Source organism: Pelodiscus sinensis, chromosome 6 (assembly GCF_052426305.1).
Source record: "Pelodiscus sinensis isolate ZL-2025 chromosome 6, ASM5242630v1, whole genome shotgun sequence".
NCBI classification, from domain to species: Eukaryota; Metazoa; Chordata; order Testudines; family Trionychidae; genus Pelodiscus; species Pelodiscus sinensis.
This window is the reverse complement of record NC_143057.1, coordinates 130,675,980-130,695,166: the sequence shown is the minus strand read 5'-3', so window position 1 is coordinate 130,695,166 and position 19,187 is coordinate 130,675,980. Positions and strand designations below refer to the sequence as shown.

Here is a 19,187-nt window from a genome sequence, read left to right as displayed (position 1 = left end):
GACGTGGGAAAGTCAGTGGATGTTGTGTACCTTGACTTTAGCAAGGCTTTTGATACGGTCTCCCACGATATTCTTGCCAGCAAGTTAAGGGACTGCGGATTGGATAAATGGACGGTAAGATGGATAGAAAGATGGCTAGAAGGCCGGGCCCAGCGGGTAGTGATCAACGGTTCGATGTCAGGATGGCGGTCGGTTTCTAGTGGAGTGCCCCAAGGTTCGGTTCTAGGACCGGTTTTGTTCAATATCTTTATTAATGACCTGGATGAGGGGATAGATTGCACCCTCAGCAAGTTTGCAGATGACACTAAGCTAGGGGGAGAGGTAGATACGCTTAAGGGCAGAGATAGGGTCCAGAGTGACTTAGACAAATGGGAGGATTGGGCCACTAGAAATCTCATGAGATTCAACAAAGACAAGTGTAGAGTCCTGCACTTGGGACGGAAGAATCCCAAGCATAGTTACAGGCTGGGGACCAACCAGCTAAGTAGTAGTTCTGCAGAAAAGGACCTGGGGGTTACAGTGGATGAGAAGCTAGATATGAGTCAACAGTGTGCCCTTGTAGCCAAGAAGGCTAATGGCATATTAGGATGCATTAAGAGGAGCATTGCCAGCAGATCCAGAGATGTCATAGAATCATAGAATCATAGGACTGGAAGGGACCTCGAGAGGTCATCGAGTCCAGCCCCCTGCCCTCAAGGCAGGATCAAGCTCCGTCTACACCATCCCTGACAGATGTCTATCTAACCTGTTCTTAAATATCTCCAGAGAGGGAGATTCCACCACCTCCCTTGGCAATTTATTCCAATATTTGACCACCCTGACAGTTAGGAATTTTTTCCTAATGTCCAATCTAAACCTCCCCTGCTGCACTTTAAGCCCATTACTCCTTGTCCTGTCCTCAGAAACCAAGAGGAACAAATTTTCTCCTTCCTCCTTGTGACACCCTTTTAGATATTTGAAAGCCGCTATCATGTCCCCCCTTAATCTTCTTTTTTCCAAACTAAACAAGCCCAGTTCATGAAGCCTGGCTTCATAGGTCATGTTCTCTAAACCTTTAATCATTCTTGTCGCTCTTCTCTGTACCCTTTCCAATTTCTCCACATCTTTCTTGAAATGTGGCGCCCAGAACTGGACACAGTACTCCAGCTGAGGCCTACCTAGTGCAGAGTAGAGCAGCAGAATGACTTCACGAGTTTTGCTTACAACACACCTGTTGATACAACCTAGAATCATATTTGCTTTTTTTGCAACAGCATCACACTGTTGACTCATATTCAACTTGTGGTCCACTATGACCCCTAGATCCCTTTCTGCCATGCTCCTTCCTAGACAGTCGCTTCCCATCTTGTATGTATGGAACTGATTGTTCCTTCCTAAGTGGAGCACTTTGCATTTCTCTCTATTAAACCTTATCCTGTTTACCTCCGACCATTTCTCTAACTTGCTAAGGTCATTCTGAATTATGTCCCTATCCTCCAAAGAAGTCGCAACCCCACCCAGTTTGGTATCATCTGCAAACTTAATAAGCGTACTCTCTATCCCAATATCTACATCATTGATGAAGATATTGAACAGTATGGGTCCCAAAACAGACCCTTGAGGAACTCCACTTGTTATCCCTTTCCAGCAGGATTTAGAACCGTTAACAACAACTCTCTGACTACGGTTATCCAGCCAATTATGCACCCACCTTATCGTGGCCCTATCTAAGTTATATTTGCCTAGTTTATCAATAAGAATATCATGCGAGACCGTATCAAATGCCTTACTAAAGTCTAGGTATATGACATCCACCGCTTCTCCCTTATCCACAAGGCTCGTTATCTTATCAAAGAAAGCTATCAGATTAGTTTGGCATGACTTGTTCTTCACAAACCCATGCTGGCTATTCCCTATCACTTTATTACCTTCCAAGTGTTTGCATATGATTTCCTTAATTACCTGCTCCATTATCTTCCCTGGGACAGACGTTAAACTGACCGGTCTGTAGTTTCCTGGGTTGTTCTTATTCCCCTTTTTATAGATGGGCACAATATTTGCCCTTGTCATTATTCCCCTTTATTCGGCTTTGGTGAGGCCACATCTGGAGTACTGTGTCCAGTTCTGGGCCCCCCACTACAAAAAGGATGCGGACGCATTGGAGAGGGTCCAGCGGAGGGCAACCAAAATGATTAGGGGTCTGGAGCATATGACCTACGAGGAGAGGCTGAGGGACTTGGGTCTGTTTAGTCTGCAGAAGCGAAGAGTGAGGGGGGACTTGATAGCAGCCTTCAACTTCCTGAAGGGAGGTTCCAAAGAGGCTGGCGAGAGGCTGTTCTCAGTAGTGACAGATGGCAGAACAAGGAGCAATGGTCTCAAGTTGTGGTGGGAGAGGTCCAGGTTGGATATTAGGAAAAACTATTTTACTAGGAGGGTGGTGAAGCACTGGAATGGGTTACCTAGGGAAGTAGTGGAGTCTCCATCCCTAGAGGTGTTTAAGTCTTGGCTTGACAAAGCCCTGGCCGGGTTGATTTAGATGGGATTGGTCCTGCCTAGAGCGGAGGGCTGGACTTGACGACCTTCTGAGGTCTCTTCCAGTTCTGATTCTATGATAAGGGGTGTGACGTAGTGGGGGTACCTGGCTGGTTTCTATGCTGCTGGCTCTGGGGGAACCCCCACTGGCTGCCGTGGGTACCACGACCCAGCAAAACAGGATGAGTCCCTATGCAAACCAGTGGCCAGACACCCCCCATGGAGAGGAACAAAGGAAGGTGGAATGCTGCCTTGGCTGGGGGGCAGGGCTGGAAGTTAGGGAGTTGGTTGCTGGCTGTCGGAGGGCATGGAGGAGAGCCTAGGAGAAGGGGCTGGAGTTTAGGGGCCCAGTCTCCCCCATCTCAAGGGGGCCTGAGGCATCCTAGCCCAGTTACTGTGACCAGATTACATCTGTGCTGCGCTGTGCTGGAGGAGCAATAAACCACCCTCAATTCCACTGGCTGGTGCAGTCTGTTTGGGCCATTTCGGGGTGCAGGAGACGGGGAACCCCCAACGCGCCGTCACAAGGGGATGGTTGGATGAAATAACATGATCTTGGTAACTAATTGACCATTCATTTCCAGTTGGAAATAGGTCAATGGAGGGATGATAGGAGTTGCTATAGGGAACTTTCTGGGTGTCTGGCTGGTGAGTCTTGCCCACATGCTCAGGGTTTAGCTGATCGCCATATTTGGGGTCAGGAAGGAATTTTCCTCCAGGGTAGATTGGCAGAGGCCCTGGAGGTTTTTCGCCTTCCTCTGTAGCATTGGGCACAGATCACAGCTGAAGGACTCTCTGCATGTTGGGGCCTTCAAAGTGTTTGAAGGCTTCAATATCTGAGACATAGGTGAGAGGATTATTCTAAGAGGGGTGGGCGAGATTCTGTGGCCTGCACTGTGTAGGGGGTCAGACTAGATGATCATAATGGTCCCTTCTGACCTTAAAGTCTATGAGTCTATGAGTCTATGTTGGGCAGTGGGCTGTGGGTGACCTCCGCTGGCTGCAGCACGGCCCAGCAGGGCAGGGGGTGAGTCATTCTGCAAGGGGGCTTCGAACCTGTCTGACCAGTGATCTCCCAGGGAGCGGAACAATGGGAAGAAGGAGAGTGGAGCCCTGGCTGGGGGCAGGGCTGGGAGTGAGTTAGGTTTCTGGCTGGTATCATGGAGGAAGCAGCCTAGGCAACGGGCTGGGATTTAGGGGCCCAGGCTCCCCCATCTCAAGGGGGCTGAGGAATCCTAGGCCTGCCCTGTAACCAGATGACATCTGTGCTGTGCTGTATCCTGGAGAAGCAATAAACTCCCTCTGTTCTACTGGCTGGTGGAGTCTGTCCGTGCCACTACGGGGGTGCAGGAGACAGGAAAACCCCAACGCGCCATCACAGGGTGTTTAGCTGGATGCTCCGTGGGGGAAGCTGCCTCGGCTCCCCATTCCCCGTGGAATGTGCCCCCTTGGGCGCTCTGTGACACATGGCAATGAACAGCAATGGCGCCGGGCCCCCTCCAGCCTCATGTCTGCTGCCGGTGGAGTGTGGGGCAGGCCATGGTGTCCAGGAGGCCTGGCAGTGAGGGGGGGCACGCCAGGGTGTCCAGGTGCCCCACCGGCAGGGGCATGTGCGGTGCCAATGAGGCTTTGCCTGCACAGAGCTCGCCCTGACTCCCGGGGGTTTCCGGGGCAGGGGCCATGTGCCTGCCTGGGCCGTGGGTACCTGATGGGTCCGTGGAGCCCGGGGAGGGGCTGCAGGTGCAGCAGGGCCGTGCCGCTCGCCGGGGAGATGCTGGAGACGCGCAGGGCGGTGACGTTGGCAGGGATGGCCGGCTCTGCGGGGGAGAAGCAAAGGCCATGAGGTCTGGGCAGTCGGGGGAGGAAGTGGGGATTTTACCCACCTTGTTATGTTGCAGGGGAGTGCTACTGTCCTATAGTAACCCTGGGTGCGTGCCTCAGTTTCCCTGGGTACTGCTGTGACGTAGTGGGGGGTAACCTGGTAACTCTCTGGCTGCTGTCTGTAGCACCACCGAGCAGACGAGCGATGAGTCACTATGCAAAGAGGGTATCCCAACTGGTTTGGCCAGCTGACCCCCATGGAGAGGAACAAAGGAAGGTGGATGCTGCCCTGGCTGGGGGGCAGGGCTGGAGGAGAGGGAGTTAGTTCCTGGCTGGAAAGCAGGGAAGAAGGAACTGGGGAGGGGGCTGGGATCCCCCCATCTCAAGGGGGGGCACTGAGGCCTCTTAGCCCCAGTTCCTGTAACCTGATGACATCTGTGCTGTGCTGTATCCTGGAGGAGCAATAAACCACCCTCAATTCTACTGGCTGGTGGAGTCTGTGCCATTTCGGGGTGCAGGAGACGGAGGACCCCCAACGCGCCGTCACAACTGCACCAATGCCTGATGGGCATTCCGGGTGGCATAGCCTCCCACACAGTCGGGAGGGGGTGCTGCCAGGTGTCACATTTTGCCTGGCAGAAGGACAAAGGTTGGGGGGCTGGGATCAGGCTTGGGGGTGCAGGACTGGAGCGAGGCCTGGCTCTGGGCCCCTCTCCCTGGGCTGGGCTGCCCTGGCTGCTCCTGGTCTGTGCTGAGCTGGGTCTCCGGGACCCGAGAACCCTGCTGTTCGCCCTGCCGGCCGGGAGCCCCCTGGCTGCGGGTGGGGGGCAGGGCTGGGGGTTCTCCCGCACTCCGGAGACATCTGGCAGCCATGGGCCCAGAACTGCCCATGGCCAATACCGGGTCTCGGCCTGTCTTGGGGCACTGCCCAGGCCTGGCTCAGGAACTCGGGTAGGCTGGGTGCAAGCCCCTTGCCCCGCCCTTGCTGAGTCGGCCACGCGGGGCCCGTGCGCTCCCTCGGAGGGGCGGGGAGGGGCCGGGAGCCGCGCCAGAGGCCTGGGGGCAGCTTCTGGCGGGTGCCCGGCCCCTCGGCCCCCGGGACTCAGCGAGAGCCGGGCACTTACCCGAGATGTCGGTTTCGAAGTCCCAGCGCGACGCCTGGCCCAGGCCGGCAGCCGTGAGGCCCTGGACCGTCACCGTGTAGTTGGTGCCGTGTCTCCAGCGGGGCGGCCGGTACGCGGTGACTGACGGAAGCACCCGCACCTCCTGCGCCTCGTGGAAGCTGCTGTCGTACGCCCTGCGGGCCGTGACGTTCAGCTAGGCAAAGGGAGCAGCTCTGGAGAGGGGCGGTACTGGCCCCCGGCCCCGCCCGAGACCCCCGGCGCCCCCCACGGCAGGGCACAGCAGGGACTCCACCCCCCACCGCCGCACACCGAGCCGGCCGGGGACTTTCTCCTTCCCCCGGGGCTGCCGGCACGGCCGTGGGCAGCGCCAATGCCTGGGGTCCTCGCTCGGGCAGGGTGACGGCCTGGGGGCACCTGCTCCAGCAGGACCAACACCCAGGGCTGCTCCCTGCACAGGGTCTGCCCCGTGGCCGTGTCCCTGGGGAACAGCAGGCCTGGTCGGCACCAATGGGGCCGGTGGCCTCACTGAGACCGACGCCTCCATCCCAGCCAAGACAGCCAGGAGACAGACCCGGCGCTGGGAGGGGGGGGGGGGCCCTCACTCGGGGCCCAGGCTCTGTGCTGCTGGGGGGGGAAGTGCCCCTCACTCGGGGCCCAGGCTCGGTGCTGCTGGGGGGGAAGTGCCCCTCACTCGGGGCCCAGGCTCGGTGCTGCTGGGGGGGAAGTGCCCCTCACTCGGGGCCCAGGCTCGGTGCTGCTGGGGGGGGAGGTGCCCCTCACTCGGGGCCCAGGCTCGGTGCTGCTGGGGGGGAAGTGCCCCTCACTCGGGGCCCAGGCTCGGTGCTGCTGGGGGGGAAGTGCCCCTCACTCGGGGCCCAGGCTCGGTGCTGCTGGGGGGGGGGAGGTGCCCCACACTCGGGGCCCAGGCTCGGTGCTGCTGGGGGGGGGGGGGTGCCCCACACTCGGGGCCCAGGCTCGGTGCTGCTGGGGGGGGGAGGTGCCCCTCACTCGGGGCCCAGGCTCGGTGCTGCTGGGGGGGGGGGGTGCCCCACACTCGGGGCCCAGGCTCGGTGCTGCTGGGGGGGTGAGGTGCCCCTCACTCGGGGCCCAGGCTCGGTGCTGCTGGGGGGGGGAGGTGCCCCTCACTCGGGGCCCAGGCTCGGTGCTGCTGGGGGGGGGAGGTGCCCCTCACTCGGGGCCCAGGCTCGGTGCTGCTGGGGGGGGGGGAGGTGCCCCTCACTCGGGGCCCAGGCTCGGTGCTGCTGGGGGGGGGGAGGTGCCCCTCACTCCAGGGCCGGTCTCTGTGCTCCGGGAGGGGGGGGGCAGCAGACATGGCTAACGGCACCTGGCCGATGCCCACCGACGCTCCCCCCTCAGTCCCCGCCCCGGGCTGAGTCGCCCCCAGAGGCCGCCCGCGAGGCGCGCCCGGTACCTGGTACCCGAGGATCTCCCCGTGGCAGGGCGGCAGCGGCTTCCAGCGGAAGGTTTGCTCGCGGAGATCGAGCGGCTCAGTCTCCGGGGCGCCGGGCGCTGAAAGCGAAGCAGCCCAAGGTCACGGCCGGGCCCCGCGGAGCCGCAGCGGGCGGAGCGCTGCGAGGGGGCTCTGTCACATTACCGAATTGGAGGGAAGCAGCCAGATCGCTGCTGCACCCCTAGGTGGGGGTGTTGGCCCCAGAAATTGGTATAAAAGGGAGCCATGTGGGGTATTGGATGGGAGATTATTGTTTGCTGATCCTGTGTATGCCATTTATGTGAGTGTAGAATGTCTGTGTGTGTAGGTAGGAATCTGTAATCTGTGTGGAAGCTGAATATTTCTGTGAATGTGGTTAAGCATGGCTATGGACAGGCTGAGTAGCAAAGCCCTGTAGAACAATGGCCCTTGATGGCCCAAAGACACACCTAAAGCATGAGGGCGGAGACCCAAGAGCTACCAGCAGAGAGAGGCTGACGGCCAGGTGACCGGCTGAGACCAGAAGAGGCCAGGGAGGAGGTATAAAGAGGCCATGTGGGGGACTCCATTTTGTTCTCAGCTCAGCGCTTCATCCCAGAGGCAGCACTGCAGGGATTGAAGAGCCCGGAAGACCTGTGAACCCATCCTGATCGTAGGATGTGCAATAAGAACTTTTAAACCAGCAGCTGCAACATCTCTGCTAGAGCCTGCATCGAGGACTGGGAGATTCGGTGCATGTAACGTACTGTACTTTAATAACCTCACTCTCAGGCTTTTCTTTCTTGTGGTAATAAACCTTTAGTTGTTAGATTCTAAAGGATTGGCCCAGCGTGATTTGTGGGTAAGGTCCAGAGGGTAAATTGACCAGGGATCTGTGGCTGGTTTCTTGGAACCAGACAGAACTTGTTCGGGGTAGGTGGGATTGGGTGCTAGGACCCCCCACCTGTGTATGAGGCCCGGGGCCATCTGGGGCACGGATATTGCTGGGGTGTCGGAGGGATTTTGCTCGTGAGGCTTCAGGCAGGCAGCTGAAGCGCTCTGTGGGACTGGTTTGTGGCCTGTCTGGAGAGGTCACCAGTCTGGGGGCTGTAAGAAGCCCCGGATTTGAGCAATTCGCCCTGAGCAAACGCCCTCAGCTGTGCCCAGACATGGCTCGGTCCGTCACAGACTCCCGGCAAGGGGGCGGCTTTCTGGGCAGACCCTGCAGCAGGAGGGGGAGCGGGACCCTGCCTCCTCCCCCGGGCGGTGCTGGCTGCCTGGGCCGGAGGAGCTGGCAGCCCCTGGCAGCAGGGGAGCCAGAGCTCTGGTCCCTGCTCCAGCCACATGCAGGGCTGATGCCACGGTGAGGGGCTCGGCGCTGAGCTGGCCAGACCGACGGGGCACCCAGGCACCCTGCAGGAAATGGGATTCTGGGACTCTCTGCCCTGGGAGCCCCTCACCCCTCTCCCCCGAGGCCCCCGGCAGGGCCCCGATCCCTGGCTGGCCTGCTCGGTTGCTGAGGTGCAGAGCGATCGCAGCTGCCCCTACCTGTCTCTCTGGTCCTGACCCGCCGGCTGTAGAGCACAGCTGTGCAGGCGGGGCGGGTCGCCGGGTCGCTCCCGGAGATGGTGACATTGTAGGAGCTGAAGGGCTGCAGGGGGCTGCATGTCACTGCTCCTCCCGCGCCCTGTAGCGGCTGCTCCGTGGTGTTCCCAGGTCTCCCGCAGGGGCCTGTCCGGGACCCATCCGGCCGGCATCGGGCCTGCAGCTTCCAGCTGCCCTGGCAGGACTCCGGGGGCTCACAAGTCCAGTGCAGTTTGATGGAGGTGGATGAAACATCCAGGTCCCCCGAGATCCGGGGGTTCGCTACAGAACAAGTGGCCGCAGGAGGGTTACTCTCCTGCCCCTCCCGGGTACCCGCAGCCTGCAGGGGCGTCCAGTCCCGCAGCCCCGCTCCCTGCCCACGGCGGGCGAAAGGCCAAACCCACCAGTGCCTGGGACTGCGGGACACCCCGCTATGCACTGCCTGGGGCGAGCGGCTGCAAGCACCCCAGGGCCGGGCTCAGCCTGGCTGGCTGTACACAGATCCCCGAGGTGGGGAGATGGGCGTAAGGGGGGGCTGGGTGGGACACAGCGAGCACTGGGGTGTGTGAGGGGAGGTGGGGGATGGGTTATAACCTCTCCCCTGTGTAACGGGGGCTGGGGGGCACAGGGAGCACTGGGGTGTGTGAGGGGAGGTGGGGGATGGGTTATAACTTCTCCCCTGTGTAAGGGGGGCTGGGGGGCACAGGGAGCACTGGGGTGTCTGAGGGGAGGTGGGGGATGGGTTATAACCTCTCCCCTGTGTGAGGGGGGCTGGGGGGCACAGGGAACACTGGGGTGTCTGAGGGGAGGTGGGGGATGGGTTATAACCTCTCCCCTTTGTAAGGGGGAGCTGGGGGACACAGGGAGCACTGGGGTGTGTGAGGGGAGGTGGGGGATGGGTTATAACCTCTCCCCTGTGTAAGGGGGGCTGGGGGGGCACAGGGAGCACTGGTGTGTCTGAGGGGAGGTGGGGGATGGGTTATAACCTCTCCCCTGTGTAAGGGGGGGCTGGGTGGGGCACAGCGAGCACTGGGGTGTCTGAGGGGAGGTGGGGGATGGGTTATAACCTCTCCCCCGTGTAAGGGAGGGCTGGGGGGCACAGGGAGCACTGGGGTGTCTGAGGGGAGGTGGGGGATGGGTTATAACCTCTCCCCCGTGTAAGGGAGGGCTGGGGGGCACAGGGAGCACTGGGGTGTCTGAGGGGAGGTGGGGGATGGGTTATAACCTCTCCCCTGTGTAAGGGGGGCTGGGGGGCACAGGGAGCACTGGGGTGTCTGAGGGGATTTGCTGGGGAGGCTCCTTGCTGGCCAGGGATGCGGTTGAGGCGCTCGGTGGCTGTTTTGGTGCCTTATAAAGGAGGCCTCCCGCCTGGAGCTGTAAGTAGCTCCAGGTCTGAGCAAGTCACCCTGGATGGACCGTCCCAGCAGTGCCCCAGACATCCTGTGGCTGTATCTAGACTGGCCAGTTTTTCCGGAAAATCAGCTGCTTTTCCAGAAAAACTTGCCAGCTGTCTACACTAGCCACTTGAATTTCCGCAAAAGCACTGACTTCCTACTGTAAGAAATCAGTGCTTCTCGCGGAAATACTATGCTGCTCCCCTTCGGGGAAAAGTCTTTTTCCGAAAAACTTTTGCGCAAAAGTGCCAGTGTAGACAGCAGAGATTTGTTTTCCGCAAAAAAGGCCCGATCGCGAAAAAGCGCGTCTAGATTGGCCACGGACGCTTTTCTGCAAAAAGTGCTTTTGTGGAAAAGCGTCCTGCCAATCTAGACACTCTGTTCTGAAAATGATTTTAAAAGAAAACTTTTCCATTAAAAGCATTTCTGGAAAATCATGCCAGTCTAGACGTAGCCTGTGGGTAGGTCTACACTAGCTCGTTAGTTGGAGCTAGGTAGGCAAATGAGGGCAACCGGAGTTGCAAATAGAGCCCAGCAGTTAAACGTTAATTCAAACTGTTACTCCGAGTACCAGTTGGGGTCACTCCAAGGGCTGGGGTAAGGCGCAGGCGCTGCAGGCGGGCGCGTGAGGACGCTACGCCCAGGACACGGCGACGGCCACGTGAGGCCACAGACAGCGCCCAGGAGGGCGGGGAGGCTGCTGCTGCAGCCGTGAGAAAGCCACCGGGTCCCTCGCCCCCCAGCGCCTCCTCCCCCTGGAGTCTGGTGTCCTGGGAGCCGGGCAGGCTGGGAAGGGAAAACTCCCCAAACTCCCCTGCCCCCTTGTGCCTGGGCCTCGTGTGCACCTCGTGTAGGCGCTGACCCCGGCTGGGGCTTTGCCCCCCCCGGCGCTGTGCGGCCCAGACCCTGCCCCCCCGGCGCTGTGCAGCCCAGACTCTGCCCCCCAGCCCGCGGGAGCCGGCCCCCCACTCACCCACACAGCGAGCGCTGCCTGCGAGGAGGCGCCCGGCGCCCCGGCTGTCCTGTTCCACCCAGGCGTTCCAGTCTCTCCCGCTCGGCCCCCGCCGCACACACGTCATCCTGGAGGGCGAGGCCCAGGCCCCCTCCGGGCAGCTCAGCTCCACCCGTTCGTCGCGGCTGTAAAAGGGCCGGTCTGGCGCCAGCCGCAGCCTGGGGTCCCCCTGGGGCCTGGGGCACTTCTCTGCCAGAGAGAGGGGGCTGGGCAGGCAGGACACGCCCGTGGCCGTGGGCTGCAGCCAGTTGGCCCCGGGGCAGAGTGCGGGGCCCAGCCTGCCCAGCCTGGCGGGGGGGGGGGGGGGGGTCTAACAGGGCTTTCCGGCCGTTCCCTGGCCCCTTTGGGGCAGGACCAGCCATGGACCCGGCAGCCTGTGGAACCCCCAGGGCTCTGGACTCCCTGCAGCCCGGCGGGGCGGGAGGGGGGCGACCCAGGCAGCTAACGGGGGAGGCGGGACAGGAGGGGAAGGCACCATTCATCCACCAGGCCCCTTTGGGAACGTTCAGGCCTCGGAGCGTCTCCCTCTGCCAGGGCCTGAGGGATCCGGCAGGGCACCCACCCCGATGGCTGGGACCGGAGAGGGGAACTGGCCCCCGGTGTGGGAGCAGAGACCTGCCTCCCATCCATTCCCTGAGGCCGGGGGGCTCCCGCCTGTGCTCAGCCTCGGAGGGAGCGCTCGGGCCCTGGGTTCGAATCCCCCGCCCGTCCTGCCGCCCGCGTGGCAGAACTCACCCACGCAGCGCACACGGCTCGTGTCCCACGCCACGCGCCCGGCCGTCTCCGTACACTGCATCCAAGCCTCACTCCCCTCGTACTGCTCCGGGCGGCAGGTCACCTTAACCCAGTCGCCAACCGCAAACGTGGTGCGTAGGATGGACGCAGAGACCGACGGGGGCCAGTTCCCTGCCCTCGTGCAAACCCCTGCAAAGGAAGAAATGTGCAGTCCCAGCAAACCGTCCCCGTGTCCCCCTCCCACAGAGCGGCCGGCTGCCCCCTCCCAGGGGCCCAGGCCTGTGCCGGCGGGTCCCCCTCGGATTCCCCGCCCGTGGGCCGTGACGGCTGCATTAACCCCCCTGCCCAGGGCTGAGCCCCACGCGGGCAGCTCAGGGTGGGGGGAGGCTGGGGGAGCCCGCTGTGCCCTCTCCAGCCTGGGAGACCTGCCCGCTCAGCACAGAGCAGCGCTCGGCCTGGGGGGCTGGCGGAAACACGGAGCCCGCTGTGCCCTCTCCAGCCTGGGAGACCTGCCTGCTCGGCACAGAGCAGCGCTCTCCCTGGGGGGCTGGCGGAAACGCGGAGCCCGCTGCTGCGGGGTGGAGGGGAGGGAGGGAGGGGGGAGTCCGACAAGAGCAGCGGCGTGAAGGGGGCTCCGATCTGCGTCCCGCTTGCAGCGTAGCTGCCGCCCGGCTGCTCCCAGGGGGGCCGGGGGAGGCGGCAAGGGCTCTCTTGGCCCAGCAAAAGTACGACCTCGCCCACCGGCCTCTGCCGTTCCAGGGAGCTTCACCCACGGATCCGGCTCTGCCCCCTACTCCCAGGGACCCCTTCAGCCAGCAGCCCAGGCAGCCACCGTGGTGCCCCAGGGCTAAGGGGCGGCTGCTGCTGTCCCCGAGCCGGGCGCGGTTCTCCCGGAACGCGGGGCGGGGGCCCGGGAGAAGCGCAAGCAGGGCCTGTCCTCGAAGGGGGAGCAGAGCCTGCGCCCCGCCAGCCGGACGGCCCTGGACAGATCCTGGAGCCACTTCCCAACCCCTCTCCCTGGCTCGGGGCACGAGGAGCAGCCCGGGCAGCTCGGCCGAGCCCGACCCGCGCCAGACCCGCCTGCTTCCTTCGCTGCCCGGCCTGCGGGCTGCAGACCCTGCACAGGGACCGAGTCGGGCTCGCCCAGCCCCCCGCACTCGCCCGCCGACGAGGGGAACACGACCGGCGTGAACTGAGCGTGTGCAGGGTGCACAAGAGCGGGAGGGGCGCACTCAGGGTTCCCAATGGGTCGTTGTCACCCTGGGACTCGGGGTCCCGCTGGGCTCAGGCTCCCGTCGGGGACCCGGAGAACGGAGGGGAATGGGCCTTTGCTGGGCGGGGCTGGAGGCGCTTGAGAGACAGGCCAGGGCTGGGTGAGAAGTCGGCACCAGCCGGACGAGCTGAGAACGGGTCCCGGCCGGGCAGGATGCGCCCGAGTGAGGAGGAGCAGGAGTCGGGGGAACCCCAACACGCCGTGTCACACCCTGCGATGGGGGGGGGGCTGCTCTTGTGAGCCTGTCTCTGTGCAGGGCCCAGCGGGGGATGGGGGTCAGCCTGAGCCAAGGCAGGTAAACAGTGGCCCAGCTGCTTCGCACCTGGCCAGGGGAAGGAGTTTGGACAAAGGGGGGGGGGGCTGCCAGTGGGGAGGAGTGACCGGGGGCTGGGAGAAGGGGCAGGCCGGGGGAGGGGGATGAGCAAGGCAGACTAAAGCCAGGACAAGGGGGGTCCTGGGGCCCTTGACCCCCCCCAGGAGGGCTAAGGCTGCCCACTCTCCGTGTATCCCGCGACCATCGCCTGTGTCCCCGGGAACCAATAAACCTCCTGCTCTACTGGCTGGCGGGGTCACGTCTGGCTGTGGACGGGGGCAGGGCCGGGGGTCCCCAATGCGCAGTCGCACACCCTGCAGTGCAAGCCAGGCTGGCGGAGCCCGGCTGTGGCTGGCCGGCTGTAGCACACACAGAGCTGGAGGGACTTGCGGGGGCGGGTCTGTCTGTGAGCAGTCCGGGCTGCAGAGCAAAGCGGCGCAGAGGGACCCAGGTCAGAGGACAGCTCCTCCTCAGCCCGGACTGCAGCTGGCAAGTCACCGTGACGCCGGGGGGTACTGCCTGGGGCGCTGTGCACAACGGGGCAGATCGCTGGCCCGTCCTACCCAGCGCTGGGGCGGTCTCAGCCGGACTCCTGGGTCCCAGGCTGGGCTCCCCCCTTCGCAGGCTGCACACGCGGGAGACAGGCCGGAGGAGAGCCGCACACGACCAAAGCTGGAAGCCCTGCACAGGTACAGCTTGCTCAGGGGGGACAGGCGGGAACAGGGGGAGCTGTTCCCTTCTATATTAAAAATGTCCAACTTGGCCCGAGGTGGAGCTGGCGTAGGAGACGCATGTTGAGAGTCTCTGGGTTAGGCTAAAAGGGGTTAAAACCAAAGGTGAGGTCATGCGAGGGGTCTACTCCAGGCCCCCTGCCCAGGCGGACGGGGTGGATCAGGCTTTTTTTAAACAACTCACAAAATCACCCGGAGCGCAGGTCCGAGGCCCGGCAGAGCGACAGAGGCGGCAGCTCCGGCTCCCGGGCGGCTCCAGGAGTCTCCATGGGACAGAGCCTCCGCGCCCCTGCCACCGAGCTCCGCCCGCCCAGGGCCCCGGCACCGCCCCGCAGTGCCCGAGCCGGAGCCTTGCTCTGCTCTGGGTCGGCAATGCCTCCCTCCCCCGTCTCTAGGGTCCCGGAGCCTCCGGCCCAGCCGGGCGCTGGGGTCCCGGGGCAGGGGGAGGGCGTCGGGCTCCCACTTACCCAGGCAGGCGACAGTCGCGTTCCAGACGCTGCGGCTCCCCTGCCTGACGCAGCTCATCGCGGGCTCAGAGGGCTCCATCCCCGCCGGGCAGCTCAGGGTCACCAGCTCCCCCTGGCCGTAGAACGGCTTGTTGGGTTCCAGCCGCAGAGGCCAGGCCACGCGGGGCTTGGGGCACCTCTCTGTGGGGAGAAGGGGGCAGGCCCTAGAACGGCGAGATTCCGGTCCCCACGGGAGAGGGCCCGGCCCTGGCCAAGGAGCTGTCTGTCCGGCCCCTGCCCCGCGCTGGGCTCCGGAGGCGACGGGTCCCTCGGCCCAACAGGCCTGGGCCAGCGCCCACACAGACGCCCGCAGGCACCGGCGCTGAGGGGAGGGAGCTCCAGGCCCGGAGCAGCAAAGCAGGAAATAAGGGGCTTAGCCCCCATGGACAGCCCTGCGGTCAGCCCCTCCCCACCCTGCCCAGCCCCGACCCCGCAGAGCCGTTACCCCGTGTCCCCTTCCCCCTTCTCACAGGCCACTCGCCCGCCCCGGGCCCAGCCCACAGCTCAGGGCCCTGTTCCCATCCGATGGGCCGGGAGTCTGGGTCCTCGTCCCCCCTGCTGTACCCCGGGGGGGGGGCGCTCTGCTCAAGGGCCAGGTTTTCTCTGGTTTTTAGTGTTTCCTGCACCTTCCCCCCCCCCCCCCCCCGGCCCACCTGCCCCACCCCAGTGGCGGCTGGACCTGGCTGGAGGGGGGCAGGCAGCGTGTGCATTCCGTCTCCTCCCCCTCCGCTGTCTGCACAAACCCCCCAGTCGCCAGGCCCACAGCGCACACAGGCCTCGGGTCAGCGCTCGCAGCCCGGGCTAGGAGAGCACCCGAAGGTCTACCCCAAACCCCGCTCAGCCGGCAAACCAGCCACATGCTGACGGGAGCGCCTCTGTCCCCCTGCGCCATGCACCCCCAGAGCCTCCAGCCGAGCACACACGTGTCACCTTACTGCATTTTAAGGGGAGCAGCCAGATCGCTGCTGCACCCGTGGGGGGTGTTTGCCCCAGAGTGTGTGCAAAGGGGGCCATGGGAGGTGTCACATGAAAGCTTCTGTTCTGCTGATTCTGTGTCTGCTACTCATGTACTTGTACGATATCTGTGTGTGGAGTTAGACACATGGACACTGTGTGGATGCTGGAAAATTCTCTGTCTGTGGATGAGCAATGGGCAAGGAAAACTGAGCCAGTGGCCATGCTAATTAGCAGGAGACAATGGATCTCTAGGTGCTAATACACCCCTCAGGAATGTGACTGGTATCTAAGGGCTACCAGCATGGGACACGGGGACAGGCCACTGGCCAGGTGACCTGCTGCAGCCAAGAAGATGCCAGAGGAGATATATAAGTGCCATGTGGCACCCTCCATCTTGGTCTTCAGCTCAGCTCTTGATCCCAGAGGCAGCCTTGCAGGGAACCACAAGCCGGGAAGAACCATGGACCCATCCTGACATAGGATGTGCACCAAAGACTTTTAAGCCAGCAGCTGTAACATCACTGCTAGAGCCTGTATCGAGAACTGGGAGATTCGATGCATGTAACGTATGATACTTTAACAACCTCACTCTCAGGCTTTTCTTTCTTGTAGTAATAAACCTTTAGTTGTTAGATGCTAAAGGATTGGCCCAGCGTGATTTGTGGGTAAGGTCCAGAGGGTAAATTGACCAGGGATCTGTGGCTGGTTTCATGGGATTGGAAGAACCCGTTTGGGGGAGGTGAGGTTGGGTTCTAACCCCCCACCTGTGTTAGGCCCGGGGCTGATTGGGGCACCAGAAGATCTGGAGTGTCCGAGGGGTTTTGCTCATGAGGCTTCTGGCTGGCCAGCTTGGCAGCTGGAGCGCTCATTGCGACTGGTTTGTGGCCTGTTTGGGAAGGTCTCCAGTCTGGGGCTGTCAGGAGCCCCGAGTTTGAGCAATTCTCCCTGAGCAGACGCCCTCAGCCGTGCCCAGACCTGGCCTGGTCCCTCACACCCCGACACCCTGTTCTCACCTCGTAACACTTAGCCACACCCGGACCCACCACACACCCCTCCAGCACACAGCCTGCAGCCCCGCCATGCACCCCACACACACCCCTCCAGCACACAGCCTGCAGCCCCGCCATGCACCCCACGCAGGCTGTGCGCCTGCCGCCCCACACTCTTGCTGTCACTTCAGGCCCTGCAGAGTCTCTGAGCTGAACACTCAGCCCATAAATCCGCCCCCAGGGAGGTGCGGAGCCGCTGCCGAGCCCTGGGCCTCCCTGGGTGCGGAGCCCCCCCCCCCCCCCCGCCTGTCCTGCAGCCCGTGTGCACAGAACTCACCCACGCAGCTCACGTTGCCCGTGTCCCACGCCACGCGGCCGGCCGTCTCCGTGCAGCGCACCCAGCCCGGCTCCCCCTCGTACTGCTCCTGGTGGCAGGTCGCCCAGACCTTCTCCCCAGCGGCAAACTCGGTCTGTGCGGAGAGAGCCGAGAGCGACGGGGGCCACTTCTCTGCCGTCGAGCAGACCCCTGGAGGGAAGAAACGTCCAGTCTTGGCAAGGGCAGCTGAGGGGACGGGGCAGCTGGCAGCTACCGGGCGTCCGGGGACAGAGCTGAGCCCAGGGGAGCCTGGCGAAACCAGCGCAGCAAAGGCCGGGGGAGGCGAGGAACATGGACCAGCTGGTGCGGGGGAGTCCCTGGGCTGCTCCTGCCCTTGTGGGTTGGCCCTGAGGCCCCGGGCCTGCCAGGGTCTGGCTGAGGGCCCTGGGCTTAGGGAGGGTCTCTGGTGTGTGGCGCGTCGGGGACCCCCCAATCCTGCACCCCCGTAGCAGAGAGAACAGACTCCGCCGGCCAGTAGAACGGGGGGTTATTGCTGCTCCTGGATACAGCCCAGCACAGACGTGGTGTGGACATAAGGAGTCAGGGGCTGGCAGCCCTAGACCCCCTTGGGGCGGGAGCATCGCCCCCCTGAACTCCCAGCACTCGGCTTAGTCTCCTCTCCTCGTGTTGTTGGGCCCAGAAAAACAAGGCCTGGTCGACATTATGCTAAGGAAAGTTAACAACGGCTCATTTCAGAGGCCTCTGAGGATTCTTGACCAGAACCAGGGATGTGGTTCAAACAGAGGCGCCCTCCATGCTGGCTTAGGTTATAGAAGTAAGATAAGTGCTAAATGACAGATTTGTACCTACTGCGGCTTGCTTTGGGAACTGGCCAGAACCTCCCTGTTTCTGTTCCCCTTCGCTAATCTTACCTCCCTAGTTTTGAACTTTGTTTGTGCCCAACTCCCTTGTCTCCTTGTTCCTGGTACCTGCCTTTTGTGATTGATAAGAAAGTTGCTGATGCATCATGAAGCGCTTCTGGCCACAATGAATGGTTGGCCGAGATATGCATAGATACTAAAAGTTTTAGAAAGGGGGGTGTGTGGCCTGGGTGAAGAGCTAATGACGCGACGGAACTGTCTTTATAAGCCTGCCTGTTAATGAAATCGTGGCTGGTTCACTTTGGAGACGGGCTGCTCTCGATTGCTGTGCGCACTCTTCAATAAAGAGCTTGTGATCGGACTTTGCTGGTGTTGCCTGTCTCTTTGCGGTCAGACAACGAACCGAGCCGTCATCCCAGCCAAACACTGCCCAGCCCCCAGGCCCTGCCCCCAGCCAGGTGCCGTCTCCCCCTCCCTCCCTTTGTCTCTCCCCCGGGAAGAGCCTTGTTCCCTGCCCAGGCTGGGGCTGGGTGTCTGGGCCAATCCCCATGTGGGGGAGTCAGTGGGAATCACACAGCCCAGCGCAGGGGGACCCTGGGTCACAGAGCAGACAGCCCCCCACTACGGCACAGCTGGCCCCAGACGGGAGGCTGAGAGGCCCAAGCGAAGGGGAGGGTTTTGGGGTTCAGAGTCCACCCCTGAGACACCGAAAGGTCCTGGCGCATCGGCTGCCAGCCCAGCCCCTGTGCCGGGTGCCCGGGGGGCTGGCGCTCACCCTGGCAGGCGGGGGTGTCTCTCCAGACGGCCCGGCTCCCGTTTCTAACGCACTGGGTCGCGGGCGGCGACGGCCGATACCCCTCGGAGCAGCCCAGCGTCAGCGCGTCCCCGGGGGCGTAGAACGTCTGGTTGGGTGTAAACGTCAGTCTGGGGTCCCAGGCTCCGGGGGTTTCACACGTTTCTGGGTGTGGAAGACACACGGGGAGACGCTCAGGGCCGTGGAGTCATGTGACCTTCCCCAGGCAGGATGGGCCTGATCCTGAGCCTGGGCCCCCCAGTTCAACAGGGGCTGCGGGGATCCACTCCCCAGGGCTCAGGCCTTTTTCCCCCTTTCTCTGCAGTGTTCAGGGTAGGGGGGGAGTCACCCCACGGAGTCATGGGGTGAGGGGGGGACACACTGCCTGGGCAGAGCCTCCGCCCTCCCTACAACCAAGCTCTGCCCGTCCAGCGCCCTGGCACCTCCCCGCAGGGACACTGCCCCCGGGGCCTGCCAGTGCCTGTGGGGCTAGAAGGCCGGAGCGGGGCGGCCCCCTTGAAAATGCACCTCCGAAGTAGGGTTGCCAGGTGTCCGGTGTTGTACTGGGCAGTCCGGTGTTTGCGCGCTCTGTCCGGGAAAAAAATCAGAGAATACCGGACACGAGCGATGAGCAGTGTGCGATGTGCAGTGTCCGGTATTCTCTGATTATTCCGGCTGCGCACCGGAGGGAAGCCTGGCAGGGGCGGGGGCGGGGGCGGGGGCGGGGGCGGGGGAACGGCTGGGAGTCCCAGCTGGGGGGTGGGGCCGCGATTGCAGCCGGGAGCCCCCAGTCCCCTGAGTGTGAGGGAGAGGGGGAG

At 62.6% G+C, this 19,187-nt stretch overlaps 1 protein-coding gene across 1 annotated transcript in view; it reads right to left on the bottom strand.

The window, feature by feature from the left end:
• LOC106732952 (receptor-type tyrosine-protein phosphatase kappa-like) overlaps nucleotides 1-19,187 on the bottom strand; it is a 69,360-nt gene that overhangs the window by 33,711 nt on the left and 16,462 nt on the right. The window contains exons 4-12 of the mRNA XM_089779545.1: nucleotides 18,352-18,534; nucleotides 16,717-16,905; nucleotides 14,112-14,574; nucleotides 11,611-11,951; nucleotides 10,837-11,064; nucleotides 8,434-8,751; nucleotides 6,889-6,986; nucleotides 5,457-5,649; nucleotides 4,217-4,328 (exon numbers count right to left, since the gene is read on the bottom strand). Coding sequence (XP_089635671.1) covers nucleotides 4,217-4,328; nucleotides 5,457-5,649; nucleotides 6,889-6,986; nucleotides 8,434-8,751; nucleotides 10,837-11,064; nucleotides 11,611-11,951; nucleotides 14,112-14,574; nucleotides 16,717-16,905; nucleotides 18,352-18,534 — 2,125 coding nt within the window. The remainder of the gene's footprint in view (nucleotides 1-4,216; nucleotides 4,329-5,456; nucleotides 5,650-6,888; nucleotides 6,987-8,433; nucleotides 8,752-10,836; nucleotides 11,065-11,610; nucleotides 11,952-14,111; nucleotides 14,575-16,716; nucleotides 16,906-18,351; nucleotides 18,535-19,187) is intronic.